Source organism: Lissotriton vulgaris, chromosome 7, assembly GCF_964263255.1.
Source record: "Lissotriton vulgaris chromosome 7, aLisVul1.2, whole genome shotgun sequence".
In the NCBI taxonomy this organism is placed as follows: Eukaryota; Metazoa; Chordata; class Amphibia; order Caudata; family Salamandridae; genus Lissotriton; species Lissotriton vulgaris.
The window spans coordinates 183,590,952-183,610,260 of NC_141695.1; the positions used below are offsets into that span (position 1 = coordinate 183,590,952).

The 19,309-nt window shown below is 43.4% G+C and overlaps 1 protein-coding gene across 3 annotated transcripts in view; it reads right to left on the reverse strand.

Moving 5' to 3' along the window:
* The window catches only part of LOC147701147 (sialic acid-binding Ig-like lectin 13), a 506,089-nt gene that overhangs the window by 416,902 nt on the left and 69,878 nt on the right, over positions 1 to 19,309 (reverse strand). For all 3 annotated transcript variants that reach the window (XM_086929910.1, XM_086929909.1, XM_086929908.1), the window contains exon 2: positions 815 to 1,008. In XM_086929910.1, the coding sequence (XP_086786036.1) occupies positions 815 to 902 (88 nt within the window). In that variant the 5' untranslated portion in view covers positions 903 to 1,008. The remainder of the gene's footprint in view (positions 1 to 814; positions 1,009 to 19,309) is intronic.

Genomic DNA, 19,309 nt, shown 5'->3' on the forward strand with positions numbered 1-19,309 from the left:
CAACAACTCTATGATGCAAAGACAATGGGAATAGCCATTTATGAAACTGATCGAGCTCTGTGGTTTTCAAAATATTGCTGTTCAAATAAAAACTGAAAGAAGTTCCAGATAAAGCTTGCTTTGCTACCAGCCACTACCCGGGTTTATCCCCTGAACCTTGACATGGGGAGGAGGACAATTTTGGACAAGGCAAGAATCAGATGATGACTCCTGCGCTCCTTCTCCCTCTCCCTCGTGCACACCTCCTCCACCAGAACAACAGTGGAGGACTCTGTTTCACCTACCTTTCATTTAAATCCTAGAATGAGCTCACCTTCACCAATGGACCTCATCCTCTCTTTTGGGATTCAGGAAGGGACTGAACACTTAGCTGTTTGATTTCACCCCTTAGCAGATCTGATCTCTGCACTTGGATACCCATGCAGGGTATTTAGATTTAATTTGTGGATCTTAAAGGGTCCCTTTGTACAGATGGGTGACTCATTGATACCTTAGCAAGGTAGCCTCTCCTGAGTGTCTTGTAGAGGATTTGTGTCATATTTAGTGACTCACTAGCCTCACACCTACCCTGGGTTATGTTCAGTGTGTTTCTGTATAGAAGTTCTCCATTAAACCACCTATTGGATGCTGTGGTGCCTTGATCGGGCTTATGTTTGAAAAGAGGTATTATGCCACAGTAAGAGAATACATTGTGGTAAAAGTCGTACACCGACAATGCAATTATACCACAACATCCATTTCAAATCAAATTCCTAGGTGTTAATGAGTAATAAGTACCAAACAGCATGAACTGGGTGTAGTACATCACACTTACCATTCCAAAGAAAGGACATCACAAGAAGTCTAACACAGGTGATAGTTGGATATGCACAGATAGGTGAGATATTTCCAAAGGTAATCATTCCAAGAAGCTTATTGTGTTCCTAGAGGGCACAACACTGCTACGAGTGTGGAAATGGCAAGACTTGTTTCTGGTGTGGCATATCCAATGTATTTCAAAGAGTCAATCTGAGGAGGGAAATAAGAGAACATTTCTATTTAGTGATGTGTGTTCTTGATATACAGTAATACACATTGTAATATTCAACACATATCATTCGATTAGATGAGTTATTTGTACACCTGGCAGATATTGCACAATGTAATATCCGTTGGGCGTCCAGCTCCAGTCAGGAATAATGTAGATACCAGTTGTTTACATTTGGAACATTTTGACAAAAGTGTAATGCATATATTTTGTTTTGCGCAAAAAAACTTCTCACATCTTAAATTCTGCAACAGAACGACCATCCTAAAAAAATGGTGGTAATTCTGTCTGCAAGAGAAGTCACTAATCAGTCAGATTTTCTCAATTACGTTTATAAACTAATCAATTAATTCAAATTAAAAGCTCTAGAACAATCGATATTACAAAGAATGCTCAAGTTGTTGACACGCAGATTCATAATAGTCTAAAAACCAGAAACACAATAACTAAGGTCTATTGCCAGACAGCAAACTCTGTTTAAAACCGATAAACCTCTAACCAGGAAAATAAGGCACCCACTCTGTAATTTAAGGTCTAAGAGGAGGGGGAAACAAAAAACTTAAAGTACATACCTCTGAACTGACCTGTATTCCTTTTCATGCAGCCAATTTTGGCTCAAAGCTAACCGTTCCCCCAAATTCATGTCATGTTACAGAGTTAATCACAAAAATATATAATTTACTTTCTTTTATTTTTCATTATGCAAAATTGTTTTGTACTTTTTTAATATATATTAAAATTGTTCTACCTTTCCATAGTTTTAAAAGAAAACCCATTACAGTGTTTTTTACATACACATACACAACCATTAATCATTTCTTGAGATGTGAGTTATCAGTCAAATTATTGAATATTGTTCTTTATATAAAGAATAAGTAACGTACTAAACATTCATTAAATTAACATAGAATAACTAATGAATACATATCAATATATACATATATATAGAATAAGAACCCCACAATCACCATCCATAAAACTCACCCACTAGTCACACTTACTCATTCACACTTTCACTCATACAAAAAGAGAGATTCAAACAGCAAAGGAGGTCCCCAGATGATCTAATAGTAGCTGACTCAATAGTTGTTGACTGATGTTAATCACACCAATCAGATGTCTGTAATGTGTCTGCCTCTATGGGAGCTCTCCAGATGTGACATATTGGTCAACACATGTTTCAGTGGATAAGATAGAACTCTAACGGTGCTACAAGGGGCTCGTAAATATGGCCTATTGTGTTCTGAACCTACACTAGCAGAAGCCACCAATAGGGCCTAGTCCTGGTTTAGTTGTAATTGTTCAACTTGTCTTTTGAGAAAAAGGCCTTGTAATGCTAGTGTAGCCATACAGGGGGAAAGCCACCCGTCAATTGGTGTCTACTTCCATTTCCTGGGTAAGAAAGGGAGCTTGTCCAATCCTTCAGGTGTTCTTGCAGGTCTCAAACAACAGGTGCAGTCCTCATGCTATCCTTCCCCAGGTCCAGAAAGTGTATGGGAGGTACACGCTTTTTAGATTTCACAAGCCAGTTGGTGGAGATGACTCCAGGTCCTCTCTAATGAAGAAAGATTTCGTGGGGGACACTTTTGCAACGTATCCTGTTTGCCTTACTGCTGACTATCCCATATTTCACCAGGTTGGCACAGACCTTCTCTCCCAGAACAGAACCTGTTGGCCAGTTAGGGGTGTTTTTAGGGTAATGAGCAATCCACTCATACTCACCTAAACCAAACTTGTTCTGGGAACAGCTCTCTCTCTCTCTCTCTCACTGGACTGGTGCCAAACTGGTTACAGAGGTCCTAAAGAATAAAGGCCTTCCTTTCCTCAGGCCTCCTCTTACACTAATACATGAATGGCAGGCCTCACCTTTGTCTTTTTTTAGTTCAGGAAGTTCCCGGACCCTTCCCAGTTACCCTTCCTGAGCGTATGTGCATGAAATGCTACATATTCAGCCCATCAAACCAAAGGCCACTCACCAGAATTCCCAAGACTTCTACAAGAGAGAGGATCTGCAAACATTCCCCCTGAGGTTAATCCTTAGTATCAGAAGAGATGTCTGACACCATACATGGTGATGGGGAGTGAGAGAGAGAGAGCAATATTCTAGTGTACCTGGAGCTCTCATGAAAAGCATGACAGGTGTTTGCTGATCCTTTTGAAAAGGACCCTTAATGTTCTAGTGGTGGTGAGGCACACTTTACTGTCAGGAGAGGTACTCTGTGAAAAAAGGTGACACCCTCCCCTCCATCAGTTGTTTGTAGATTACCTCAACAATCCCTAAATTCACTTGACGAGAATGCTATCAAGTTTACCATTCTGCTCTCCATAAGGTAAAAGTAGATTGAAATGAAAAGCAATCCTATAATATTTTATGTTCTTACTTCACACAACCCACACAATGTGTCCTTTTTTTCTTTTCTTCTGCAACAACATCCACATTTAAATTCAGACTGTAAGAGTGTCCTTGCAGACAGGAGCAACCAAAATCAAGATGTAACTGGATAATACACTAACTTGTGGTCTTTGTGATATAGAATGATATAGAGAATGATAGTCATAGTCAAAGAGAGGGAGATACAGAGGCAATGGCCGAATGACCGGGGTCCGCGGTTCGTGGTTGTAGAAAGTTGTCCTGAAGGAACGGGCTTCCAATAGAGGTTCAAAGCTTCTGGGTGACAATGTCTGGGTTGCTCTTGTTGCAGTCGGTGGGGCTCATAACAGAAGGATGGTGCTGGCAGGAGACACAGCTCTCTCTTTAGATGGATCGACTGAGCCAGATTTAGGCCACAATTTGAATGTTTTATTTGTAACCTGTCATGCACATGGACATGGCTGCCTTCCAATCAGAATACAGTCTCCAGCAGGAAAATGAGAAAGGATATAGGGAACCTTAATTAGTCAGCAGTTGTTGCACAAACGAAAACAAAATATCAGACACTCCAGTAAGAAATGAGGGCAGCAGGGAACAGGTGTCTTTAAATAGTCAAAAAACAAGGACTCTTGAAGAAATCTCAAGTATTGTTCAGATGCTGGGAGACTGAGACATTGAGGCAAGGAAAAGGACTTTGCCAGAATTGATAAAAATACAAATAATCATGGTTGTGTTGTGATAGTCATGCTATCAAGGGACTGAAGGAAACCTCAGTGACTTTTATGGCTTTTATGGTACTGTTTTCAGACCTATATACTAACTTGGATTATTGTCAATGAAATACTTGTCTATGTACTGGAAGTACGCCTTTCAAATGTAATTGTTGATGAGCTACATTGTTGATGAAAGTATATAACTGTGACAACCCCTGCCAGTATCTGTCTGCATTGTATGTATACACAGTGTTCAAGTCTTCAGAAACCTTATTGCACTGTTGTTTCATACCTTGTTATTGTGACTTCATTTTAGCCTTCTTAGTTGCTATGTAAATCGCTTACTACTTCATTTGTATTGTTTGCCAATCTTTTGTTGTGTTTCCTTTTGCCTCATGGTTCTGATTGTCTTGTTGCCAGTCATGCAGGCAACACACACGATACACTGTTTCAATGGAATGCGTGCTTTTGCCAAGGAGTGTTTACTGCCACGCATTGCCCTTCCTTCTGGACTGCTGACGTTGCTGTACGTCATTTCAGGCTCCTTAAATAGCGGCCGCACCCATTTACCCTCACGGATCATTCCTTGCCTCCAGCTCTCGGATCTACACGTTCCGGCTTCTGAGGAGTTCTAGTCTCCGTTCTCTGGTCGCAGTAGTGGATGAATTGCTCTTAATGCTTCAGGTTTGTCAGTGCTCCTAACTCATGGCAGCCTTAGGTAGGAGACGACTATAGCTATGGCACAAATCTTCATGTAAAGGTCGGAGAGCACGCGTTTTTAATTTAAAGCACATGTGACATTAACGTGAGACATCTCTTGATACTTTTGGCGTAAGACTTCCTCATATACTAAATACTGAACAGAGGCATGGTGCTAAGTAAATGTTTAAGTACTTGATGAAAACAGAGGGGCATATTATCAAGGGGGTTTATCTCTGCTTTTTTGGCTTTAAAAGCCAAGAAAGCGGAGATAAAATTATCTCCCTATTACCTAGCTGTCGCTAACACCAGTTAGCGACTGCTAGTAGGAGATAGCGACCATCTTGGGCCCCACTTTGCATGTCAGTGATGACATGCAAAGTGGGCGTGCCAAGATGTTAGCGACTGAAAACAGTCGCTAACATCGCTATCTCCTATTACCAACTTTTGGAGATATTCGCTCTAAGCGCGAATATCTCCAAAAGCTAACACCTGCCCTGAGCAGTTCTTAACCATGTTATCCAATGGGAGGTGGATAACATGGCTAAGAGCATTAGATCGGTAATGCATGAATATCGCGGACCTTTCAGCGATATTCATGCATTGCGGCGATTTTTATCGCATTTGCGATAAACCTTGGTAATACCAAGGTTTATTTGCGGTAAAAATCGCCGCAGCTCAGCGGTAAATTTTTGTCTTTAACCAAGCAATAGCGATAATTATCGCTATTGCTTGGTAATATGCCCCAGAGTTTATTGGCACAGAACAGAGCCATGGTATTGAGTAAATGTGAAAGGCGCTTGATGAGAACAAAGGAAGATTTTGGTGTTCTTGTTTAAAAAACACTTCAGTGCTTGAAATTGGGGATTCTATTACAAAGATATGTAATGATACCTTCACGATGAAAGGTTGATTGACTTTGCTGATTCCAAAGCAGAACTTTTTGGGCAACTTGATTACTTGAATTAATGTGTTTCATTTAAAGGGAAATAATACAACTAATGTGATTTTGTTATGAACAAAAGGCAATACACAAGCTAATGTATCTCCATTTATAAATCAAAAGCCAATACTTGAACTAATGTGTTATCTTTTACGAACCAAAGGCAATACGTAGAACTAATATGTTGCCATGATTGAATCAAAGGCAAATATTTGAAAGTACAACTTAGGACAAAGCAGATACTTTACTTGGACTCAATTGTGTCTTAATTTTCAGGTAAATGTTGTTTCTTATGTTATCCATATACTTATTGTACTAAAGCAAGAAGAGAACCAGTATTCACCAATTGTATCATCTTCATTCCAGATCTCCCTCCCCTCAGTACCCTCCCTAATTTCCTTCCCTTCCCCTCGCCTGGCCACTTTAATCCTCTGGTGTTTTTACACAGAGTAAAAGCTACCGGAAAGTGAGACGAGCATGGTACTTGACAATAGCAGAAATCTAGACAGCCATCCAATTGGAAAATAGTGAAAGCTACCAGGAACATGCACACATGCAGACCAGTGTTTCACAGTCACCAGGCCTATACCATTGTCCCTGCTCCTGGAGCAGTTTTCGTATTTCATTGAGGTCAAGCCCCAGTAGGGCAGGTATTGGCTATGTAATGGAATTAATACCTTTGAATTTCAGTCAGAAAAAAGTTACTTATCTAAAAGTAAATTTTCCCATACATTTATTATAAATCCAACTGCACCATTGAATTGGGCTAGAAAAAAATATCAAAATAGCAGTTGAGCCATTTCCTTAGCTTGTCCAAAATCCAAGATTAAAGAAAACGGATATATTATTATGTACTATACTTTTCCGTACACGCTAGGCAGAGCCTAACTCAGTGAAAAGGGCTTTTGAGGGCTTGTCACTTTACAGATATGGAGACATTAAAATTCTATTTGTTCCATTTTTAAATCCGAAACATCCTCACTTGAGGGCTGCAAGGCCTATGTATGTGTGACTTTAATAATTAAAAGAAAGGGTTATTTTGACAGGTTGGCTAAAACAATCAGGTTACATTGGTATGCCTGAAGCCATGTTTTCCTTGTCCCAATAGCGAATGACACAAAATGTTCTACAGTATACAGGTGTCAATTAACTTCCCTTACATAGATAGAATTCAGCCCCAATTTGGTATGGTCTTAATGGAAAGTTAAATGAGTCAATTAGGAGTATGTCAATGTTAGCATATTTTAGGGTTCAGAGCACATCCACTGGAGCCAGGTTAGAAGCATCCTATCTCATGAGTACAAAACAGCAACATTGGTCCAAAACAATGTACAAAAAAATCACTTCCGGACAATATTTATCTATCTGTCGATCTGTCGATCTATCTATCTGTCGATCTGTCGATCTATCTATCTATCTATCTATCTATCTATCTATCTATCTATCTATCTATCTATCTATCTATCTATCTATCTATCTATCTATCTATCTATCTATCTATCTATCTATCTATCTATCTATCTATCTATCTATCTATCTATCTATCTATCTATCTATCTATCTCCCAGTCTATCGGTCTGTCTGTCTCTCTGCCTATGAGTTTGTCTCTTTGTCTGTCTGTCTGCCGGTCTGTCTATTTGTCTGCGGTCTGTCTATCTGTTTATCTATCTATCTAGATCGAATGAAAAAAAGTTACATTGACGTCATTGTTAAGCAAGGGAATAAGACCTTGGTTTATGTTTTTTTTTAAAACAGCAAAACAGAAATGCACTGAAACACCAACAGTTAAAGTGACATAACAGATAGTTACTGAAATAAGATAAGAAGTAAAATTCAAAAAAGCTAAAATATACTAAAATTCACCAGTTACAATTTAGTGAACTGACTTGCTCCCCTATAATGCACAGCTTATGACTTCACATATTACATCACTCATGACATGTTAGAAGACATCATTGATGATATCAATGATAACATTCAGGTTACAAAAGTGATTGGCATGCACTGCCTTGTTTTCAAAATTGTGGGTTTAGCTGATATGCTGTGCTCCCGGGAATCACTCCCCACTCAGGAGTGTATGCAATATAGCGCTGGGTTGCAGTTCAAACAACGTTTTAGACTGGCTCTCGGGGCACTAGTTAATGGTGCTGTGTATCCAGCTTAATTTATGATCTGTTATTTGGCGATCCAATAAACAAAAAAACATCTCTTCTTTAATTGAATGGCTTCTTTATTTTCAATGTTCCGTTTCACATTGGTTATCTTTTAGCCAACTGCCATATATCAATACTACTATTATAAAAAGAGAACACGCACCAATCCACACACCCGATACATTGTAGAAATTGTCAGGGTGTGCAGATGGACATAGGCTATAAAAAATAAAAAAACGTACATTTGAAAATATAACTTTTTAAAAAAAATAGTGCCCTGGAAGTAGCGCCGGCCGCAATGCTGCTCTTGCCGCGACGTAACGCTGGCCGTGAAGTGCGGGATGACGAGGAGGAGAGACATGGAGCTGCGGTGAAGTGAGGAGCCCTGTCGCGTCATGGCGAATAGGAGCGGCAGTGAAGTGAAGATGGCGGGAAGGAGCGGCAGCTCAGGTAAAGCAAATGCTCATTGAAATCGAGGCGGGAGGCGGGAGGCGGGCGGCGTGCGGGAGGCGGGGCGGGAGCGGGGGTGCACAGAGGGACAGGCGGGAGGAGTGGGGGCGGGAGGGAGTCGGGAGGGGGTCGGGGCAGGAGCGGGTCGGGGCGGGAGCAGGTGTACTGCCCCCAGCCCCTTTCTGCCCCAGGCAACGCTGGGGCGGGCTGCTAGTTCCTTTATAAATGGCTATCTTATTTTGCTTTCTTTTTTATTTATCCATCCCAATGCATTTTGGCAAACACAGTGCCTTTATCAAGGGAATATCTGTGAAACAAACAGCACATATTCAGATATTACACGTATAGGAATGACATTTTCTACCCTTAAAAGCATACATCTATAATTGTGCAATTACTTTAGTAACAGCGTTTCTATGTTGGTATGTGTTAATGAATGATAATCAATGGATTTATGTGGTCTGTACAAAGTTATATGGAACTGGTCACTAAAGGTGGTCATAGTGTCCGTTGGTATTTGTCTCCCCCGTTACCGCGTTTTACCCCCATTGTTGGGTTTGCGTGCTATTCGTTGCCGATAGCGTTTTCAGGTAGCCGCATCATCTACCTTATGTGTGGGAATGTTAAGCGCAAGTATCTTTCTGGGGCTGATATAAATTATTATTGCTAAGCATTTCCAGAAGCTGAAAATGGTTTCCGTTTTTTCCAGGGCTCTCCTTTAGTATTCGCAGTCTCTTACCCTGTTCGGCATGGTGTTCGTCTCTAATGTGGATCAGCTTACGCTTCGCATTCTGAACGTCATGACGCTTCTAGCGTCATGGTTGATAGATATAGAGATAGGATTACCCTGTGTTCACGGTCGGGGTAGTTAATAAAGTTATGTTCTGAAGAAAAAGTGTATAGCATTATCGTGTGCCGATTGGGTGACGTGTGCACGGGACTGCATTGTTAAATTATAGATGTCAAAACAGGAATAAAAGAAACTGTGTAGCGGCCGGGGCTGTCGTACTGTGGTATGATTCTAATGCGTGTAGATGGAGTAGTAAGTATGTGTTATGGCTTATTAATAATGCAGTTAGGTAATCGCCTTATAGGGTGCAGAAAGGATCAGATATAATAATACACATAATTACAAATAACACAAAAATTCAACCCGCTCATTTAACCCATGGGGTTTCAACGTATTAAGAAAATAAATCCAGTGATTTTCCCTTTTCAACAGCATTTTCTTATTGTCCATGCCTTCTCTTTTTTCTACAGTCTCAATAATGCATGTTCTCAATTGGCTGATTTGATGTTTGGCTTCTAAAAAATGGGAAGCTATGGTTGATTTCATCATTTTTGTCCTGATGTTACTTTTGTGTTCGTTAAGGCGAACCTTCCGTTTTCGTTCAGTTTGGCCTATGTAGGCTTTGCCACATGGGCATTTCAACATGTATATCGTGTTGGTAGTATCACAAGTTGCATTAACTTTGAGTGGTATGTTATTTCCTTTGGTAGGGTGTGTGATTAAAGATCCTCTCATTATATTATTGCAATTATTACAGTTGTGACATGGTTGAGTTCCCGAGAATTTTTTTCTTGTCTGTGTGTCTTTAGGTGTTTTGAGTAGTTCTCCTATGTTTTTTGATCTGGTGTGGGCAAATAATGGTTCGTGGATAAACGATGTTTGCAAATCCGGTTCTGCTTGCAACAAGGCCCAATGCTTTCTGATTATTCTTTTGACTGGTTGCGAATTTGGAAACTCATGTAATGCGTTGTTCTGATATGTGTTTGCTTGTTTTAAGGAAATCTTCTCTGGATTTCAGCTGTGCTCTCTGTTCAGCTCTTTTCAAAGTTTGTTCGGGGTATCCTCTTTGTTTAAAACGGGATAACATGAGTTTCATTTGTGTTTGTTGTGCTTCGGGTTCCGAGACCACACGCTTTACCCTTAATAATTGTGAATATGGTAGATGTTCTTTTAATGACGGAGGATGGTGGCTCTCGTATCTCAAAATGTTATTTCTGTCGTTTGGTTTTCTGAAGATGGTGGTGGTGAATCCTGTCGCTTTCTTCGTTATTTCTACATCCAGGAAATGGATGGTGTCTTCTTGGATATCCCACATGACTTGGATTCTCTCATCCAATCAATCAATCAATCAATCAATCAAGAAATGTGTATAGCGCGCTACTCACCCGGAGGGTCTTAAGGCGCTGGGGGGGGGCGCTACTGCTCGAACAGCCAGGTCTTCAGTTGCTTCCTGACGGAGAGGTGGTCTTGGGTGAGGCGGAGGTGGATGGGGAGGGAGTTCCAGGTCTTGGCTGCCAGGTAGGAGAAGGATCTTCCTCCCATGGTGGTTCTTCTGATGCGTGGAATGGCGGCGAGGGCGTGGTAGGTCGATCGTAGTTGGCGAGTGGGAGTGTAGAAGGTCAGGCGGTTGTTGAGGTACCTGGGGCCCAGGTCTTGGAGGGCTTTGTGTGCGTGGGTGAGGAGACGGAATGTGATTCTTTTGCTGACGGGGAGCCAGTGCAGGTCTCTAATGCGTTGTTCTGATATGTGTTTGCTTGTTTTAAGGAAATCTTCTCTGGATTTCAGCTGTGCTCTCTGTTCAGCTCTTTTCAAAGTTTGTTCGGGGTACCCTCTTTGTTTAAAACGGGATAACATGAGTTTCATTTGTGTTTGTTGTGCTTCGGGTTCCGAGACCACACGCTTTACCCTTAATAATTGTGAATATGGTAGATGTTCTTTTAATGACGGAGGATGGTGGCTCTCGTATCTCAAAATGTTATTTCTGTCGTTTGGTTTTCTGAAGATGGTGGTGGTGAATCCTGTCGCTTTCTTCGTTATTTCTACATCCAGGAAATGGATGGTGTCTTCTTGGATATCCCACATGACTTGGATTCTCTCATCCAATCAATCAATCAATCAATCAATCAAGAAATGTGTATAGCGCGCTACTCACCCGGAGGGTCTTAAGGCGCTGGGGGGGGGCGCTACTGCTCGAACAGCCAGGTCTTCAGTTGCTTCCTGACGGAGAGGTGGTCTTGGGTGAGGCGGAGGTGGATGGGGAGGGAGTTCCAGGTCTTGGCTGCCAGGTAGGAGAAGGATCTTCCTCCCATGGTGGTTCTTCTGATGCGTGGAATGGCGGCGAGGGCGTGGTAGGTCGATCGTAGTTGGCGAGTGGGAGTGTAGAAGGTCAGGCGGTTGTTGAGGTACCTGGGGCCCAGGTCTTGGAGGGCTTTGTGTGCGTGGGTGAGGAGACGGAATGTGATTCTTTTGCTGACGGGGAGCCAGTGCAGGTCTCTCAGGTGTCTGGAGATGTGGCTGTGGCCGGGAATGTCCAGGATGAGTCGTGCGGAGGCGTTCTGGATGCGTTGGAGTCTTTTCTGCAGTTTGGCTGTGGTTCCGGTGAAGAGGGTGTTTCCGTAGTCTAGTCGGCTGGTGACAAGAGCCTGGGTGACCGTCTTCCTGGTTTCGGTGGGGATCCATCTGAAGATCTTCCGGAGCATGCGTAGGATGTTGAAGCATGAAGACGAGACGGCGTTGACTTGTCTGGTCATTGACAGGGAAGAGTCCAGGATGAAGCCCAGGTTGCGTGCGTGGTCCTTTGGTTTGGGTGCGCTGCCTAGGGCCGGGGGCCACCAGGAGTCGTCCCAGGCAGAAGGTGTTGGTCCAAGGATGAGGACTTCCGTCTTGTCTGAGTTCAGTTTCAGGTGGCTGTTCTTCATCCACTCGGCTACTTCTTTCATCCCTTCGTGTAGGTTAGTTCTGGCGGTGGCGGGGTCGTTGGTGAGAGAGAGGATCAGCTGGGTGTCGTCGGCGTAGGAGATGATGTTGAGGTTGTGTTGGTGTGCGATGGCTGCGAGGGGGCTCATGCTCACGTTGAATAGGGTGGGGCTGAGTGATGAGCCTTGTGGTATGCCGCAGATGACTTCGGTGGCCTCAGATCTGAACGGGGGAGGCGGACTCTCTGGGTTCTTCCGGTGAGGAACGAGATGATCCACTCCAGTGCCTTCTCTTGGATTCCGACGTTGCTGAGGCATTGAACTAGGGTGCGGTGGCAGACAGTATCGAACGCTGCGGAGAGGTCCAGGAGGATGAGGGCCGCTGTTTCCCCCGTTGTCGAGCAGGGTTCGGATGTCATCAGTGGCTGCGATGAGGGTGGTCTCGGTGCTGTGGTTGGCTCGGAAGCCGGACTGTGAGTGGTCGAGGGATCTGTTTGTCTCGAGGAAGGCGGTCAGCTGTCTGTTGATGGTCTTCTTGATGACTTTGGCGGGAAACGGGAGCAGCGAGATGGGGCGGTAGTTCTTGAGGTCGGTGGGGTCTGCTGATGGTTTCTTCAGGGGGGCGCTGAGTTCGGCATGCTTCCAGCTCTCCGGGAAGGTGGCGGTGTCGAAGGAGCAGTTGGTGATGTCCCGGAGTTGGGGTGCGATGATGGAGTCGGCCTTGTTGAAGACGTGGTGAGGGCATGGGTCAGTTGGCGATCCGGAGTGGATGGTGTTCATCGTCCGAATGATGTCTTCGGTGTTGACTGGGGTCCAGTTGCGGAGGGTGGTGGTGGTTGGGTGCGTGGTCTGTTCACATCATTTAATTGTGTTATCTGGCTATGTAAGGATTCTTTGGATCCTTTCCAAATTACGAATATGTCGTCTATGAAACGTACATATAATTGGATATTCGATTTCCATGGTTCCTTCTGTAGGATGTGCTTTTCCTCGAATGCGTTCATGTAAATATTGGCATAGGCTGGTGCCGCACAATTGCCCATTGAAGTCCTACTCTTTTGTAAAAACCATCTGTTGTTGTACGTGAAATAACTGTGCATTAGTGTGAATTCCATTAACTCCATAAGGAATACTTGCATATTATGTTCGTATTCACTGGATAATGAAGCTCTTTCAACTGCTTCCAAGCCTTGTTTATGTGGTATTGACGTGTATAACGCCTTGACGTCGATGGTAGCCATGATCAGATGTTGGCTCTCATCTGTTGGTACTTCGGACAATTTATTGAGGAAATCTGTAGTGTCTTTTATGAACAATTTAGAAACGGTGACACTCGGTTGCAAATATTTGTCCAAAAATTTCCCAACAGGCCTGTGGACACTTCTTCTGGTCGATACAATGGGTCGACAGGGAGGCTCTTGCAAGTTTTTATGTACTTTTGGTACCATGTAGAAGCTGGGGCTTATGGGATTCTCTTGAGTTAAATATTGTTTAACTTTGCCTTGTATGATCCTGTCAGTATGTGCTCTTCGTAAGATAATCTCTCAAATGTTCTTGATTTCTTGTGTAGGATTACAGTCTAAAGGCATATATGTGTTTTCATCTCCCAGGTGGCTTTCTGCTTGTAACTCATAGTATGTTTTGTCTAAAATCACGAGAGCTCCTCCTTTATCCGCCTTTTGACAGATAATTTGGTCATTGTTACTGATGCTTTTTAATGTTTCATATTCTTTTTTGGACATATTGAGTTGCCTCTTTCTTTTGCTAGGGTTCAGTTTCTGAAGATCTTCCTTGCATAGTTTTTCAAATAAGTCGATAGTTTTATGGCTCGTGGGAGCCATGTAAGTACTGGTAGTTCTTAGACCCTTTAATTGATCTTCGTCCCTTTGTGGTGTGTCTGTTACAATATTATCAAAGAAATGTCTCAATCTGATTTTTCTAGTCAGTTTAAATAAACTGATTTCCAATTCAAGATGATTTGTGTGTGCGGTGGGCACATAAGATGTTCCTTTTTGTAGGGTTTGTATCTGTGTGTTAGTTAATGACCATTTTGATATGTTGAGTACTAAGTTATCCTCATTGTTGGTTAATTCAGGTTTTTCTTGGTCTTGTCTTTCTTGGCCGTAAAGTTCCTCGTCTGCGGGGGTTCCTAGTCTTTTTCTTTTGCCTTGTCCCCTCCTGGGTCTTCCCTTTCGTCGTGCCTTTTTCTAAAAAAGACCCCTGTGATGACGTGCTGGCTTGTTCTTTCCTTTGTGGTCCGTTTCTTCCCTGTTGTTTGTTCGTGACTGATGTGTTGCTCTCAGTAGACGACGTGTCTGTTTTTCTTCAGAACATAACTTTATTAACTACCCCGACCGTGAACACTGGGTAATCCTATCTCTATATCTATCACCCACGACACTATAAGCGTCATGACGTTCAGAATGCGAAGCGTAAGCTGATCCACATTAGAGACGAACACCATGCTGAACAGGGTAAGAGACTGCGAATACCAAAGGAGAGCCGTGGAAAAAACGGAAACCATTTTCAGCTTCTGGAAATGCTTAACAATAATAATTTATATCGGCCCCAGAATGATACTAGCGCTTAACATTCCCACACATAAGATAGATGAGGCGGCTCCCTCATAGGAAAACGCTATCTGCAACAAATAGCACGCGATCCCAACAGTTGGGATAAAACGCGGTAACGGGGGAGACAAATACCAACGGACACTATGACCATGTTTAGTGACCAGTTCCATATAACTTTGTAAAGACCACATAAATCCATTGATTATCATTCATTAACACATACCAACATAGAAACGCTGTTACTAAAGTAATTGCACAATTATAGATGTATGCATTTAAGGATAGAAAATGTCGTTCCTATACATGTAATATCTTAATATATGCTGTTTGTTTCACAGATATTCCCTTGATAAAGGCACTGTGTTTGCCGAAATGCATTGGGATGGATGAATAAAAAAGAAAGCAAAATAAGATAGCCATTTATAAAGGAATATATGGCAGTTGGCTAAAAGATAACCAATGTGAAACGGAACATTGAAAATAAAGAAGCCATTCAATTAAAGAAGAGAAGTTTTTATGTTTATTGGATCGCCAAATAACATATCATAAATTAAGCTGGATACACAGCACCATTAACTAGTGCCCCGAGAGCCAGTCCAAAACGTTGTTTGAACTGCAACCCAACATTCAGATTACATCACTAATGGCATCAATAATGATATCATCCAGTCATTGCAACACTGACTTGAAGTAATTCAGCAAACTGCACCCATGCATATTTTTCTATCATGAATGAAGTGATAATAGATATAATGTTTGACCACACGTGGGTCATGCAGCATGTTTATGAAGTCACCTACATTTGGTGGATGTAACACTCTTTTTACTGGTCTGCACCTAGCTAACAACATGTCTAATTCTTAAACCTTCAATATCCTCTAAAAAAGCATTGGTAGTCTGCCCGCTTTAATTGAAGCACTCTCTTAAAAGCTATGCTATTTTAAGGCAAGGTTAACAGGTATCTATTTGCCAATGATGCAACATCTTATACCAGGCCCTATTGACAATCTATAGTTTGGTAAAATACACTAAACATGTTTCTGAGATGAGCAAAACGACATGCAAACTTGGAACCATGCTTACAATCCAGTGTGAGGTATCCACCTCTAAACTGACCACCCCTACAATTGTAATTATTCAATAATTTATAGTGGCTCAAAATTTTCAGTGCAGTTCTGGAAATAAACATCCACACCTTATAAACGTCCTCTTTACATAGAATGGATCTATTAGTTTTTAACATAGGCACATGGCCAAGACATCTAGTCAACAAAAGCATTTACTTTTCTCACAGATTTTTTGTAACTGGCTTTGACATTAAGGCACAACCTAATTTGAAACAAGCCTCTGAAACCTGCATCAGTTATACTCGTCCTTCATCTTATTTACATTTCATGGACCCATACATGCACACACAGTAACTCCATGTTGTATGGGAGCCTAGGCCATTCACTAACAATGTTCTTTTTTTTTCAAGACTGTTTTACATAAAATGAAATAGCAAAAGGTTTAGAAACAATAATAACCAATAATACAAAAAGAACTAGAGAACTGCTATGATATTCCTGCTGATAAAATACCAATAATAAATAAATTCTATTTTTACATTGAACATCTTATCTCAAGTTCATTTATATTCATGAGAAATTGTTAAGTATTGTTAACAAGTCACCATTTTGAAAAATGGTGCAACACACAAGAAAGAAAGGAAGGAGGAAACTGGAAAGGTGTGAGAAGAAAAATAAGGATTTATAGCAGGGGGGCGCTAGAGGGCGCATGAGCAGTATGGCCGCCATCTGGTGAGGCTCCTGCTGCCTGGAATTAATATCCGTCATTTATCCTCCTCAACTGGAATGACGCCTACGTATGCATGAATTTATTGCCAAGCTCCGGTGAAAGTTTGAGATCCTTCCTGGCCTGCGTGACCGAGATCAGAGCCGCGGAACTTCCTCCCGCGGAGAGCGCTGGACCAGCGAGGGTCACTGAGGGTGGCTGCTAGTAACAGGCGAGGCCGGGGATCCCTTTGTGGGAGACAGGCCTCTATGCTGGGGATGGACATTGCGGAGGCGTGCCCGGAGGCCGCGCGCATGAGACAACGCTGTTTTTTGCATTTATAAGCTGCAGTGGAATGCGTGCACATTCTACCGTACTACCACGATCCTCATTTGGCATCTGAGCTGCCTGAAGTTGGAGGATGGACGGCCTAACAGACATCGTGCAGGCCTGAGATGGGGACTAACGATCGGAGCGCTGCTGCGGTATAGTGGCGGGAAGGCCTAACTTCGAATCCCCCAACTGGTGATTGTTCTTGGTGACTGCCTGTAAGGGCTGAGAGGCACGTTAATGCACTGGTCGTACTAAATATAGCTGCGAGGGCCAGAGGGTGTGATCTGCGTGGTCGGCTAACCCCGGCTGGGTGCGACTGCCATCTGTCTCTGCACCGGGTGCTGCGGGGGATCTTAGGCATTGGTGAGGCACTGAACTTGGGACCGTCGTGCGGAGACCGGGACAGTGAACACTTGCACAGTTGGGAAGCTATTTACAAAGCCCCGTTGCAGTGATGAACAGACTTGCGTGGATGGATCTTCGCTGCCTGAATCTGATGCACGTGGAGGCGTACAGCTGTAGCAGCCGGGACAAGGCCACGCAGAGCAGTTTGCTAGAATACCCAGGGCAGTACAGGACATTTACAGTGGAGGTTGGCACTGCTGGGCTTGCTGCGGACTTGTGACGCAGAGTGCTGCCTGTGAGATACCAGTGGAGACTACGGCCTGCCTACATAAGATTAGCTACTGACCACTCGGTTGTGGCGGCAACATGGGGAAGCAAGACACACGTCAGCCGAACTCAGACGACGCGGAAATGGACGTAGTCAGCAGACTGGGCACCAGCGAAACATCCCCGGAACTAGATATTAAGCAGATTTTACAGGATATGAGACATGGATTTGCCACAGTCGTCAACAAGGTGGATCACATGTCCTCCAGAATGGATGCAATGGTCCATAAAGTGGATCAGCACGAGGAACATCTCAAAGAAGTCGAACGGTGAATCTCAGATAATGAAGATTCGACTGCTAGTAATGTGACCCAATTGGCAAGAATGGAAAACCTGACCTGTGCGTGTTATAGCTTCGAAGAACAAAAATTTTGGCAGCCCTTAGTAGGCGCAATAACTTTCGCATGACGGGCATACCGGAATCCACAGACACTGGGAGCATTGAGGATTACTGACGTCTATTGGAGCTGAGGCTTTTTCCACGCAGCTTATTGTAGAACGAGCGCACCGATCTCTTGGGCCCCGGCCGAAACCTGGTGCACCTCCTAGGCCCATTATTGCGCGCCTATTAAATTACCAGGACCGCGATGTGGCATTGCGCGCAGCACGTACCAAGCAAAATCTGGTATACAACGGAATGTCCTTCTCGATTTTCCCGGTCTTCACTCCACTGGTGCAGGAGGAAAGGCGTAAATTCATAGATGTGAAAAAGTAATTACGTGCAGCACTGATTGATTATGCCTTATTATATCCGGCGCGTCTGCGTGTGACGCATCAGGGGAAACAGTGATTCTTTACAAACCCACAACACGTCGAAGACTACCTACGTTCGCTGAAGAGGTCGCAACGAGGAGGTACTGCTCGTGGCGAGGCGAAACGAGACAATGCCCAACATGCAGATGAAGAGGACTGGACTGTGGGCCAGCAGATTGCATGCATCTCTGGGACAAAGCTGGTGGTATTGGCAGACTTCGGCGATGAGCTGGGACTAAGGCTGATGCTGACCGTGGAACCGAGTAGCTCGCTGTTCATCCAGTGGTAACGTATTCCAGGACCCACTACCCTCCCTCATACAGAGCCTAGAGGGCATACAGGTCTAGAGGCTTGAGGAGGGGATAGTGTTGGTGTTACTCTCTAGACTGCCCCCCCCCCACTGGTGTTCCCCGATATTGTACTGTATTATTTGGGGGGGGATTCTGTCACTGTTTGGGGGTATGGGTGGTGGGGGGGTAGAATTTACTGGCAAGTTGGGGTTGCTTCAGTGGGAGGGGGGTGGAACAGGGAGGCATTGGCTGGTCTATTGTTGCATAGTATGGCTGTTTGTTGTTGGGGGAAGGGAGGGAACATGTAGGCGATTTGGGAGGGATTGGGGGACGGGGATTGTTCGAATAGTGCACGTAGGGAACACACGCTTGAGATTCGGCTATTACTACAGCAGTGTACACACATGTTTGGTGAGACAGGATTTGACATATGGCGTGCCAAAAACCATTAATTTAAATTATGGCATGACCCAATGGGTTTTCACTTCTGCCAGACTGGTAGGCACCGATACAATTGTGAAATGTATTGTAAAATGGCAGGGAATGTTTTGAACTTTATCACATGGAATGTACGGGGGTTGGGGGACCCGAGGAAGAGGCGGCAGGTATTATCATATCTCGACCGCCATTCCGTACACATTGCTCTATTGCAAGAGACTCATCTCAGTCCTCAAACCGGTGGCACCTTTGCCTGTAGGTGGGCGTTGCATACAATTTTCTCCTGTAATTGAACATATGGAAGAGGCACCGCGATTCTTATTAAAAAATGCACACCGTTTAACCTGGCAGGCGAAAAGCTTGACACACAGGGGAGGTACTGTATGGTGTGGGGGAGGTTGGGGCACATGTCAGTT